The 12216-nt window shown below is 36.9% G+C and overlaps 5 protein-coding genes across 5 annotated transcripts; 3 read left to right on the forward strand and 2 right to left on the reverse strand. All coding sequences in view use genetic code 12, as the record gives it.

The window, feature by feature from the left end:
• Nucleotides 1-72: 72 nt before the first annotated feature.
• Nucleotides 73-2058, reverse strand: AMO2 (Amo2p; the record flags this gene model as incomplete). Its single annotated transcript, XM_067695075.1, has 1 exon — nt 73-2058. The coding sequence occupies one exon, from the start codon at nt 2056-2058 to the stop codon at nt 73-75; it is 1986 nt and encodes a 661-aa protein (XP_067550709.1).
• Nucleotides 2059-3963: 1905 nt separating this feature from the next.
• On the forward strand, nt 3964-4524 carry PEX22 (Pex22p; the record flags this gene model as incomplete). The annotated part of the gene is made up of 1 exon (XM_067695076.1): nt 3964-4524. The coding sequence occupies one exon, from the start codon at nt 3964-3966 to the stop codon at nt 4522-4524; it is 561 nt and encodes a 186-aa protein (XP_067550710.1).
• Nucleotides 4525-5166: 642 nt separating this feature from the next.
• FRP3 (putative ammonium permease) lies at nt 5167-6021 on the reverse strand (the record flags this gene model as incomplete). Its single annotated transcript, XM_067695077.1, has 1 exon — nt 5167-6021. The coding sequence occupies one exon, from the start codon at nt 6019-6021 to the stop codon at nt 5167-5169; it is 855 nt and encodes a 284-aa protein (XP_067550711.1).
• A 3099-nt stretch (nt 6022-9120) lies between these two features.
• I9W82_000687 (uncharacterized protein) lies at nt 9121-10122 on the forward strand (the record flags this gene model as incomplete). The annotated part of the gene is made up of 2 exons (XM_067695078.1): nt 9121-9229; nt 9299-10122. 2 exons carry the CDS (start codon nt 9121-9123, stop codon nt 10120-10122), a joined length of 933 nt encoding a protein of 310 aa, XP_067550712.1.
• Nucleotides 10123-10523: 401 nt separating this feature from the next.
• On the forward strand, nt 10524-11528 carry I9W82_000688 (uncharacterized protein; the record flags this gene model as incomplete). Its single annotated transcript, XM_067695079.1, has 1 exon — nt 10524-11528. The coding sequence occupies one exon, from the start codon at nt 10524-10526 to the stop codon at nt 11526-11528; it is 1005 nt and encodes a 334-aa protein (XP_067550713.1).
• Nucleotides 11529-12216: the final 688 nt, after the last annotated feature.

Genomic DNA, 12216 nt, shown 5'->3' on the forward strand with positions numbered 1-12216 from the left:
TTTAATAGAATAATTTTTTTTAATAACTAAAAGCAAAGTACACACACTTATAGATCTCTTGTATAATTTGGTCTATATTTTAGTCTTGCAACAAGCATCATCTCCTTCACCTTCAACTAAAACACTCTTGTTGAAAGCATTATTAGCTTGAGGGAGATCCAAAGCAGGGTTCCTGTCCCAGAAGTTGAATGGAGCCAATTGAATATTGTGAGTTTCAACAGGCATAACTGGGAAATCTTCAACTCTTGGAATATGAGTGAATCCCAACGTGGCCCAAACAACACAATCTTCATTTCTGACATCATCAACACCGTTGGCCCATACAGCAATACCGGTATCCTTTTGAGATTGATTAGTGAATTCACCAGCAGCGTACAATTCGTGGTCACGGTATTTGGTGACCCAAACTTGTTGAGTAGCAAACTTGGCTCTCTTGGTGTTGTATGAATCTGGATCGGCCAACAACATTTGTCTTGCGGGCATATTGATCTTGTAACCAACAGGAGTCTTGGAGATTGGGTTGATGATGTTCTCATTGATGATCTTGTATGTTCTGTTTGTAAATGGCGATTGGTCAACATAACCGGCTTTTTCCACATAATGACGGTCAGTGACAAATCCAATACCAAATGGATTCAAGTCCTTGTCCTTTGGCAACTTCTTGGTGTCATCGAAAACAACTGTGTTTTTGTGTCCATCAACAGCTGGATCAATTCTGAATGACAAGATGTGTTGATGGTAAGCAGCCATACAGTTTGGTGCAACAATAGTACCCCATGGGACCTTGACATTTTCATCAATTGGCATGGTGGACAAGATACCAGTAGCTCTAGTTTCAATATCAATGGAACCATCAGTAACGAATTTCAAATTGATAATGTATTCATAGTTTGCAACAGTGGCAATTGTTTGAACAATGAAGATTCTCTTTCTTGCAACAACGGCATTCAAGGTTCTATAATTGACATGCTTGTACAACAAACCGTCATCTTGTTCATGCATACAAACAGTGTTTGGAATAGAGACTGGTTCACCGTGAGCATTGATGCTGTGACCATCCATGTACTTAATAACTCCCAAACAATCACATCCCAAGTTCAATCTGTTACCATAGGAACCAAATCCACAATCACCCAAATCAAAAGCTTGTTTTCTATGATATGGTTTTCTTGGATCTCCATATGGGACAGTCATTTCAGACAAGGAAATTCTGTAAAACACTTGTCTTCCTTTAAACCAACCATCATAGACAGCAAATCCTTCTCTACAAGTTGGTGCGACTCTAAATTCCCAACCTTGCCATTTCACCTTACCGTCCTTGACAGTGAAGGATGGTCCGTCAGGTTGAGAAATCAACAATGGTTTAACATCTCTTGGCACAGTTTCACCATTCAAGTCTGGGTGGTATTCCGAACATGGAACTTGCTGCCATGGACCTGTTGGAACAGTAGTTTCATCAAATCCTCCAGGTAAGTAATCCATTCTGATAAACTTTTTAGTAAAAGCTTCAAAAACTGGTGAAAACTTCAAAGGTAAGGAGTAGTGATTGGATTCAGTATGACCATTACCAGCTAAAACATACATGAAACATTGAATCAATGGTCGTTTTTCATTTGGATCATCAGTGGCGTAAATCCATGGATCATTTCTAATTGTATATCCCTTTGGTAACTTTAACTTTTCAACTTCGGCTAAAACAGCTGGATGTTTGTTGCAATACTCTTCAAGTTCCATCATATCATCAGGCAAGTTGGGACCAACAACACCTTTTGGTTGTTTAACCTTGGTAATAACATGACCAGCTGTAACATTGACCAAAGCCTTGTTGAAATCAAAAGTGTTGGTGTAGTAATAACAGTAAAGAACTCTAGGAATCTTTGGAGTTGGCAATCCTTCTCTTTCAGCATTGATGTAGTCAATCATAGACTTTTTTGGTGGATCACATCTGTCAATTTGAACGAAATGGACATTAGCGGAAGCTGGATAAGCATCTTTAACCAATTTGGAAGCTAATCTGATTTCGTAGTCCTTAGCTTGAGTAAATGGATGAAGTGACATTATTGGAAGTGATTTCTATTGAGGAGAGAAAGAGAAAAGACTTTTGAAAAAAAAGGGTCAAGGTAGTAAGACATTTTGGTTCCTTTAAATACTGTGAAATCTGGAATTGGTTATTCTTTTGATAGACGCCATAATTCTGAAAAATTTAATCAATTACACAAAATATTTTATTTCCGAGAAAAAAGAAACTGAATTAGGACAATGCGCTAATCTATATAACCTATAATAATAATAATGATAATAATAATAATAATACTAATAACCAGTTACTTTACATGTTCTTCCACTGCATATGTAGACAAACAAGAGAATAATCATATGATCTTTCGACGTTGAGATAAGACAAGTGCTCCTCATTGTAGAAGGTTACAACGGAAAAAGTTTCCATCTTTGGTGTCAGCCTGCAGATGCATCACATATGTTACATCAGTGGGAGGATGAACTTGCTTACTGTAAGCCAATAAGCTTATCTTTTTCAAGAAGTGGTTCTCACTTTCAAAGGAAGGTTTCCTCGCATAAGGTTTTGATGTTGTAGCTGCTCGGACTTACTTGCGTTTTAAATTACTACATTGGGAAGTAATTGGCGCAATGCATAATCTCGTTTAGGTAATGTCTTGGATTCCGTTTTCCGCTTTTGCGCGCTATTAACGTTACACACTCTTTTTGTGGTGGAGTTTATTGTTGTGAGCTAGTTGTGGACCAAGTCTTAACCGTCAAGAAGATGGTTAGTTGGCTTGTCGCTTCGTCTAAGGTCCAGTAGACATGTAAACTAATGGCGGGAGATGTTTATTAGAGGAGAGCTTGGTGTGCGCTAAGCACAGAACACAAGCAAATAGAGGAGTATAATTTGCTGCAACATTTAGATTGCATTCCATGTGTCGGAGTTGACACCCTGTGAGGGAGTAACTGAAAGACGGGGTATGATATACTTGACAAGTAGTTACAACAAAGCAATTCAACAGGGATGAAAACTAGTAGGAAAAGCTCTTCAATTTAACCTAAGCAGGCGTGAAAACGGTCGCCAAATTCCAGTAAAGGATTCTCTCAAAGAACTGATTAAATTTGACTGAATGTGTCAAAGAGAAAGAGAACATACTATCTCATGATGATAGACAATGATTCCCTTTACAATGAATGACCCCTTTCTTTACTTTTGTACTGTGGAGAAGAAGCAATCGTTTGAGGGTGGGGTGCAATGTGTCTTAAAACTAAAAGCGAAGGTGTTTGTCTCTATATTCTCCCCCTTTCTTCTTCCCCACCTTTTCTCACCTTCTCTTCCTTCTGTCATACTTTAAAAATTTGTTGGGCAAAACAAACAAAAAAAATAAAAATAAAAACAGTCACGTGAATACAAATGCTACCAAGTGATTTTGATATTTCGAGTCGCCTGATCGTATCAGATGTTTTTTTTTTCTTTTGAAAAACACCCTGAATAATCCGATTGTGGCAAGCACTTCGGAAAATAAACAATAGAGATGCTTATACATTCTTCTGACGTATTTTACCGAAGACGCCCTGTCTGTAAGGAGGTTCCGTTCTTCCATCTCGTGTTGTATACTTGAACAATCGCTGTCTGTCTCTCTTTATATATGTCAAACAGTTAGAGAGAGGAGAGAAGGAACCAAGAAAAAGAAATTCAAAAAATCTCTCAACAAAAATTTTTGAATAATATATAAACTTTTTGCACTCTAAAAAAACAGAAACAGGTTATATATATATATATATATATATACAGACCAATAACCACAAGACAACCAAAGGAGGCCCATATCGGAGTAGATATTTTGCTTACAACACACACAATTCGCACCTGACATTACTGGTAATACAGCTTCGACGCTATATACAAAACCATCACAAGGCATATAAACAGAAACAGTTTCCATATTGTATCACTTACAAACGATGATGACTAGAAAAGCTCAAAGAAACCCTTCGCTATATTTGGCCGCTCTAATAGCAACTTCAGCAGTGGCGATATCTTATAAAGTGTATGACACATACTTTAATTCGTCATCCCAATCAAAATCTAGTCAAGAGGGCACCACCAACACCAACACCACCACCAACGAGGCATCTACAACCAAGTCATTTACCATTTCCAAAAAGTATCTCAACAAATCTATTGCAATAACTCTTTCATCATCCTTCCTATCGTCTCAATTACCACTCAATGAAATCCTTACTACTCAAGAAAATATGATATTTATCATTCCACCAAACTTGAATGAAGAGGACTTGAACTTAACCATACCACCAAATTTCAAGCTACTTAAATGTTCAAACGTTCAAGGATATTTACAAATATTAAAGAATTTGAAACCAGATTGTTTGTTATTATGCAGTGACGATTTGGGTATCAATTATACCAATTTATCACTGGATTTGCGTAATTTTATTAGAACTATAATCAATGTTGAACAAGATCAGGATTTGTTGTTACAGGTGAAACCTGTGTTTAATTGACGTTGAGATAGAGAGAGGGGTGGGAGGGGTTAGGAAGAGGAGTAGCTCAACTAGCGATATGTCCCCTCGGTTAGTTTACAGTTTTGTTTTAACTGTTGTATAGAGAGCGTGTTTTACATATAATAAATTCACTTAATGCATTAGATATGAAATGTCTTTGGTATTGTCTTGGAATATCTTCTTTGCTTTTTCTATTTACTCCGCCGTGTAAATCCGTAAAGAGAGAGAGTCAATATAACCGAAAAAGATTGAACCCCGATCAAGGACCCAATTTATACCACTATTGATAATTGCAACCAATCTGCTTTCAAGTGTAGTATCAAAGATGAGGAGATAAAACTGAGTGTATTTTGTTCGCAAACCTTGGGTGTAAGTTCAACAAGAAAGAAGATATTTTGACATACATATCGACCCCCCCTTATTCCACCAAAAAATCACTTTCTACAACAAAATACTACTACACCTTCAATAAATAAATAAATAGAATTACATTATTATAAGTTTTACTTAGAATTAAGCATGTATTAACTATATTAGTGTACGGCGGTCGGCATCCATAAAATAAAAGACTCAAAAGAAAAGTCCTCTTAAAATTAACATTAATTAAAGAAGTGAAAGAACACAAGTTTTTCAATTGTACTCTCAAGCTTGTTCAGCTTTCTTTTCTTTTCTTCCTCTCCAACGATCCTCTAAATCTGGCAAAGGAAGAGCCTTAATAACAAGATAACTGTTTTGTGGGTTAGCAAGACCAGCGTATGCATTGTACCAAGCAGCAAAAGCAGTCAAGATACCAAAGACACCACCAGCTTTAGTAACACCAACCTTTTGTGAAATTGAGCCAATACCCAACAACAAGAATGTAATCGTCAACAAAAAGAATAGTAACCAGAATGCCAATGTAGATTTAAGTGTCATAATCATCATAAAGAATGTGAAAATGGCCCAAGCAAGCATGAAAAGACCAACGACAAAGTCTAGTTCTTGAGCATGACCATCATATGCAGCAGTAATACCAAAAGCTGGGGTTTCAATAGCAGCCCATGACATCCAGAAACCACCATATGAACAGAAAGCAACACCACCAAAAGTGTTTCCCAAGAAGAGTTCAAAGAAACCAGCAATCAATTGAGCAGCACCACCATAGAAATAACCTAAACCAACAACAATGTTTGGAATGTGAACACCTCTAGCACCACAGTTAATCAAACAGAGTACAAAGGTAGTTAAAGCGAAACCACTCAATCCCAATGGGGCTGGGTTGGCATACTCTGGCTTTTGTGGTGGAGCCAAACCTGGATTCATCATACCACCGAAGGCTGAAGCCAATTCGGAACGTAAGTATTTTTCATTACCAAAGTAAACGTAATCTCCTTCGGAACGAACTTCACCCCAACGAGGTCCATATGAATCGTCGTGGACTGCTTGCTGTTGTTGACCTTCAGCATAAGGAGTAATTTCGTCTTGAGCTGCCGTGTTGGCTGGTTGTTCTGTAGACATTTTGTGAAAATGATAAATTAGAAGCTTCTTTTTAATGAGTGAGTTGGATGGATAATTTTAATCAATAGCAAAAGGTGATATTAAAAAAAACTTGTTGTTATAAGTTTATGGGGGTATTTGAATTTTGATATTGAATAAAGAAAACTAATTGATATTGAATAAAGAAAACTAAAAAAATAGCAAAGGGGAAATAAATTAATCACAATTGGGATAAGGGGGAATGAGATGTATTATATAATAAACTCAAGGAAAGTATAGATGGTGTGATTTAATGCTTCTTCGATGAAAGATTTTCTTAAAGCCCAAATAATAAACAAAAAATAATAAAATAAAAAAATTTAAAATTATAAACTTATAACACAAAACCATCTAAATTAGTTTATACTCACTATTGAGTGGGTCTTCTGTTTAAGTTTCAGTTGTGGTGGTGTTTCATTGCACAAAACTTTTTATACAACATACATATACCAATATAAGCTTTATTGCGTTGGACAAATGTAAGTTTTCGATCTTTCTCCTCTCAAATAGCAATAAAAGATTCATTTTGGATAAACGGATTAAAAAGATTTATTCTTAAAATCTGGCGGCAAAACACCAAACTCTTTTCGTCTCTATGCAAGAAAAAAAAAAAAAAAAACTATAAGGTGTACAGTAAAGAGCCTTACGCAATGCATGCATGCATGCATGAATAAATGAACTGAGCAGTTCAGTTATTTTACTCCTCGTCTAAAGCGCATATACGTATTATCACATTTGACGGGTGTACAAGAGAAAAAAAAAAAATAAACAGTGAGTGTGGTGATGGTATACCTGAAATGCGTGGTAAGGTAAAGCAAAAATAGAAGAACCTTTCGTGGGTAGAGTCATACTGTCGGGACTTTGGGGAAAAGTCTCTTTTTCTTTTTCTTTCTTCTTCTCTCAATTAAAAAAAAACTCCGAACTACTTTGTATCATAAATTACGTCTTTCTTTCTTTTTTTTTTTTTTTTTGTTTTTTCTTGACTTTATTATTATTATAGCTTTTACTCCACACGAATAAAATAACTAAATCGGCCCATTTGTTATAAAAAAAAAAAAAAGAGAGACCGAAAGAAACCAGCAGAAAGTATATTCACTACTCATCTAATCGAGTCATTCGCAAAGATTTTTCTTCTCTTGTTTCGAATTGAATTAGTCGCATACCGTTATACGCTACATAGAATTTCGTTTCGTTCTGGTCTGTTACACTTCTTTCAAAAGAGTTTGTGGTGGTGTTTCTCTCTAAAAATTAGGACAAGAACGGGATATTGGATCGTATTGTGTAACTTACGTCTTTTGTGTACGTTATTCATATTATACAAATTGTTCTCCAAAAAAGGTGTAAGTTCACACAAGTGTATTTGTGATCATAGATTGTGCTATATAAAACTGTTGGGAACCACCACCTCCCCCCTTCACCCCTTCACCCCACAAAGAAACGTCAAAAGATTCTCTCAAACAGACGCGCTGAGCTATAGAGTGTTACAATCCCACCGAGGACCCATACCGCCTGTATACCTCTCGAAAAACTCTACAATGCATAGTCTTACAGTGTCTAGACTCGTTGATCGTCTCCAAAAAAGTAAATCATACGACCCTTTTAAGTATTTTGAATGACAAATACAGACACATATACTGGCAATAATGCATGGTTTAACTATGTAGTGCTATTTTGTGGCATTGACATGCATAATTCGACTGAAGTCTCGTACTAGAATGGGTAATCACAACAAAGAAAGAAATATCGCACACTCTCTCCCAAGACCAAAGTCTTTGTTGCATAGTTGAACATTAATACGTAGGAGGACCCCGGAAGCACCAAAATATTTTTGCTTGGTTCGGGATGAAGAAGAAGAAAGAAAATAAAAGTTAACGGCTGAATGGTTTAAGTCCGAAAAGAAAGAGAAGCAAAAAAGATAAAAATAAAACGTTTTTTACAAACTCACCCTCTCTCTCTCTCTAATAACCCTCAGTCATTTTTCCCCACGCATTTAGGAGGGGTCGGTTTACACCGTCCTCGACAAGAGGGCTAAGTACATTAAACTACGGAAAATGGAGCTTCCCTCTATACTCTACTGAAGAAAAAAACTCTTCGGCTTCATCGGACTCCATTCATTTATTTTTATTTATTTTATTTTATTTTATTTCTATTAGTATCACCTGCACATGAGTGCTTTGGTTTTGGTAAGGTGATTTATCTAACCTTTAACCTTTTTTTTTTAAGGAACTCTAAAGCTGCATGCAAAAGAAAAAAAAAAGAAACATCAGACTCTTGCATTGCATAACCTGACTCTCTTGTTTATTTGTTTACATTAACCCTCTATTGAGCATATAAGTAAACATATGACTATTCAGGTGCCAAATGCATTGGTTGTTTATGACGAAGAAAGTTTTAGCAGTATGATGTGCGTCCATAAAAGTTAATAAGAGCCAGAATTTTATTGGATATATTGACCAATCACACCTAATTATCAAGGAAAGATGTAGATTAATGGAATACGTTATGATTAAAAGGACTACAAACGTTTGAGTCTTGAAGATCTTGTATTTCAGGTGAACGGGGAAGCCGTGAAAATGGATTGCGAAAAGCCCACAATTAATCGCCGTTTTCCACTTTCTCTTTCAAGCCCAATTGTAGCGATATACAGAAAAAGAGAGAATAATCTAGCTAATAGCATACCGGTATTTACCAGAACTATAGAAGTAAACGGTGATTATACTTGAGCTGCTGCTGCTACAAGATGGGGTTTACATAATTGCAACAATTTGTTTGTAAAAGTTTTGACAACGCTCCAAGCCCGTGAAGTGATAGGAAACATTTGGCTAAACTTGCTCTTAGTTAATCAAATTGCTCCTCACCATGGATTGCTACTCCGCAAGTGGGAATGACAGTGTACTACTCCTCTTTCAGAATCCTTGTTTGTGAATGTTGCGAAAAAAACCGGAAATATCATACGCGGAGATTAACTTCGACTCCACAAATATCTGAATTTGCTGAAAAATCAGTTTCCTATGTTTTCTTATCTCCACCACACAATTTCCTTTCTTGTCCTTCTTTCCTACCAGTAATATCAAAAAAAAAATGACAGTTTTCGTTACAGGTGCAACAGGTTTCATTGCTCAACATGTGATCAAAGAGCTCTTGAAGCAAGGGTTCAAGGTCATGGGATCAGTTAGGTCTGAGTCCAAAGGTGAATACGTATAGGACTTGTTCAATTCATCTCAATTCTCATACGCCGTGGTACCTGATATCATCGCAGAAGGTGCGTTTGATGAGGTGCTACAATCGAACAAGGATATTGACTCCTTTATCCACACTGCGTGCCCGGTTGATTTTCAAGTAAATGATATCAGAGCTGGACTTTTACAACCTGCATTGGAGGGTACTCGAAATGCATTAAGTGCAATTGAAAAGTATGGTAATGTAAAAACTGTTGTTGCTACATCGTCAACTGCTGCCGTACGTGATTCTGATGCCAGTAAAAATAAGGATAGGACAATAACCGAGCTGAGCTGGAATACCATCACCTTAGAACAAGAATTGAACACAGGCAGATTAGGCTATGATGCAGCCAAAACGTTTGCCGAGAAGGATGTATGGAAGTTTGCTGAGAAACACAAGAATGATCTCAATGTAATCACCGTGAACCCATCTTTTGTCTATGGACCACAAGCGTTTAAAATTAAAGATAAAAATAATCTTAATGAATCTGCTGAGATGGTCAATCGGGTCTTGAAATTGAAACCTACTGATGAAATACCACAACTAATGGGACGCTTTATAGACGTTCGTGACGTAGCTAAAGCTCACGTCGAAGCAGTCAAGAGACCCCAGGAATTGAATGGAAAGAGGTTAGTGCTTGTTGAACCGGCATGGACGAATGAATTGATTGCGGTTATTATTAACAAGCATTTCCCGAATGTTGACATCCCAAAGGGACTGTTGGAGGAACATGAACAACAATTGAAAGAAGGAGATTTGAAGTGGGACACTTCAAAGACGAATGCTCTTTTGAATTTTGATTTTATTTCGTTAGAGGATTCTATTGTTGACACTGTGAAGCAAATTTTAGAAGCAAATTAACGACGCTATCGATTGTGTATATGGAGATTCGTATGTTATAGACAATGGAAAAAAATTTATTACGTTTATTCATCTTTGTACAACAGACTAGTTACTGGCTTCTGTAGCTGCCCTCTTGAAAGTTGATTACATGTTGGTACCGAATATTGTGGAGACTATCGTAGTAGTTGATTTGCCGAAAACTAGAATACAAAAGTAGGGGGCAAGCGCTCAAGATAGAGATCATTTGTCTAAGAACATGTCAACTGTGTTGCAAATGCGCGGATATAATTTGAATGGCAGCAATTTCACAAAAGCCACAGTTGATTACAAATGGCCAATGGCCAATGACAAATGGCAAATAATTCTTTCTCAATTCAGAATCATATTCCTTTCTCCACTCAACATAGCCCAGTAAAATCATGTCTGTGTTTGTTTCAGGTGCTACTGGCTTCATTGCTCAGCATGTGGTTAAGGAACTCGTGAAGCAAGGTTATGAAGTTGTTGGATCTGTTAGATCTGAAGCCAAAGGAGAACATTTATCAAAATTGATCAATTCATATAAATTCAGCTACGTCGTGGTACCTGATATCGTGGCCAAGGGAGCATTTGATCACGTCTTACAGGACAATGAGAATATTGAAAGTTTTATTCACACCGCAAGTCCGGTTGATTTTGGAGTTTCTAATATCCAAACTGGTCTTTTGGATCCAGCGATAGAGGGCACAAAGAACGTTTTACTGGCGATTAAAAATTACGGTAAGAACGTGAAGAATGTTGTTGTTACTTCTTCAGTGGCAGCTGTCGATGATGCAAGTGGAAAACGTCCATCAAACAGCCTCAGTACTGAATCATCCTGGAATGAAATTTCTCTCCAACAAGGATTGCAAAATACTAGCTTGGGTTATAAAGCTGCCAAAACTTTTGCTGAAAAAGAGGTTTGGAGATTTGCTGAAGAAAACAAGGGTCAGTTCAATGTGACAACTGTGAATCCAACATATGTGTTTGGTCCTCAAGCATTCAAAGTGCAAAATAAGAACCAGTTGAATGATTCGGCAGAATATGTTAACAAAATCATTAAATTAAAACCAGAAGATAGTATTCCCTTTTTTGCTAGCCTGTTTATTGACGTCAGAGATGTAGCTAAAGCACACGTAGCTGCAATTAAAAGACCAAAAGAATTCAATGGCCAAAGATTATTACTCATCGATTCCCCCTGGACAAATGAGCTTCTTGCTGTCATCATAAATGAACACTTCCCTAACCTTGACATTCCTAAAGGAAGTAAGGAAAAAAGCGACAAAGAGTTGGCCACGGCAGACTTAAAGTGGGATAACTCCAAAACAAAACTGCTCTTGGATTTTGGTTTCATCCCCCTTGAAAAGTCTGTAGTTGACGCAGTTCAACAACTTCTTGAAGTAGAGTAGGGGGGAGTCAGAAGGTAATTAGAGTTGCCATTTATAGTACTTTTTTTTTTATATTAAATCAACCATACTAGCTCGCTTTTATTTACATTCTTTCCATGATTGAAGTCTACTTCTCTTTTGGACCTCTCTTTGTGAAAAGAACACATTTCATTGCTCCTTTTCTTGAAATTTGAGCTGACTAGGAGCGAATAAATCGAAGAGGTAATGAGACTGAATTCAAGATAAGCAACAGGGGCTTAAATTAGTCAATTAGAGAATCATATATTCTCCAACGACTTGCTTGTATCTTTTCTTTGCAGGAATATGTAGTCGGTCTTGTTACTACCGACATTAACCACTCTCGGACACCCTTCTCGATGCTTCTCCAACTGACAACATTCCAAACAATAATATGCATCAGTAGCGTTTTCGTTGTTCAACCCTAGATTGTTGCCACATATTATACATTTATTTATTAGATGACCTTGTGAACAGTCTTGACAAATGTGGACTTTAGCTGTTGGTTTAACAAAAGAATCACAAATGGGACATCGCCCATCACAATTGGGACATACTTGACCGATATACCTTCCTGGTTGTTTCATGCATTGTACAAGATCATATTGATGGCGAGACATTCTGTGTTATTGCTGTGAGGCTCTGGTTATTCTATGGACAGTGATGTTGTCTTTTTATAGGCTATTTAATG

This window comes from Candida metapsilosis (assembly GCF_017655625.1).
Source record: "Candida metapsilosis strain BP57 chromosome Unknown scaffold1, whole genome shotgun sequence".
NCBI classification, from domain to species: domain Eukaryota; kingdom Fungi; phylum Ascomycota; class Pichiomycetes; order Serinales; family Debaryomycetaceae; genus Lodderomyces; species Lodderomyces metapsilosis.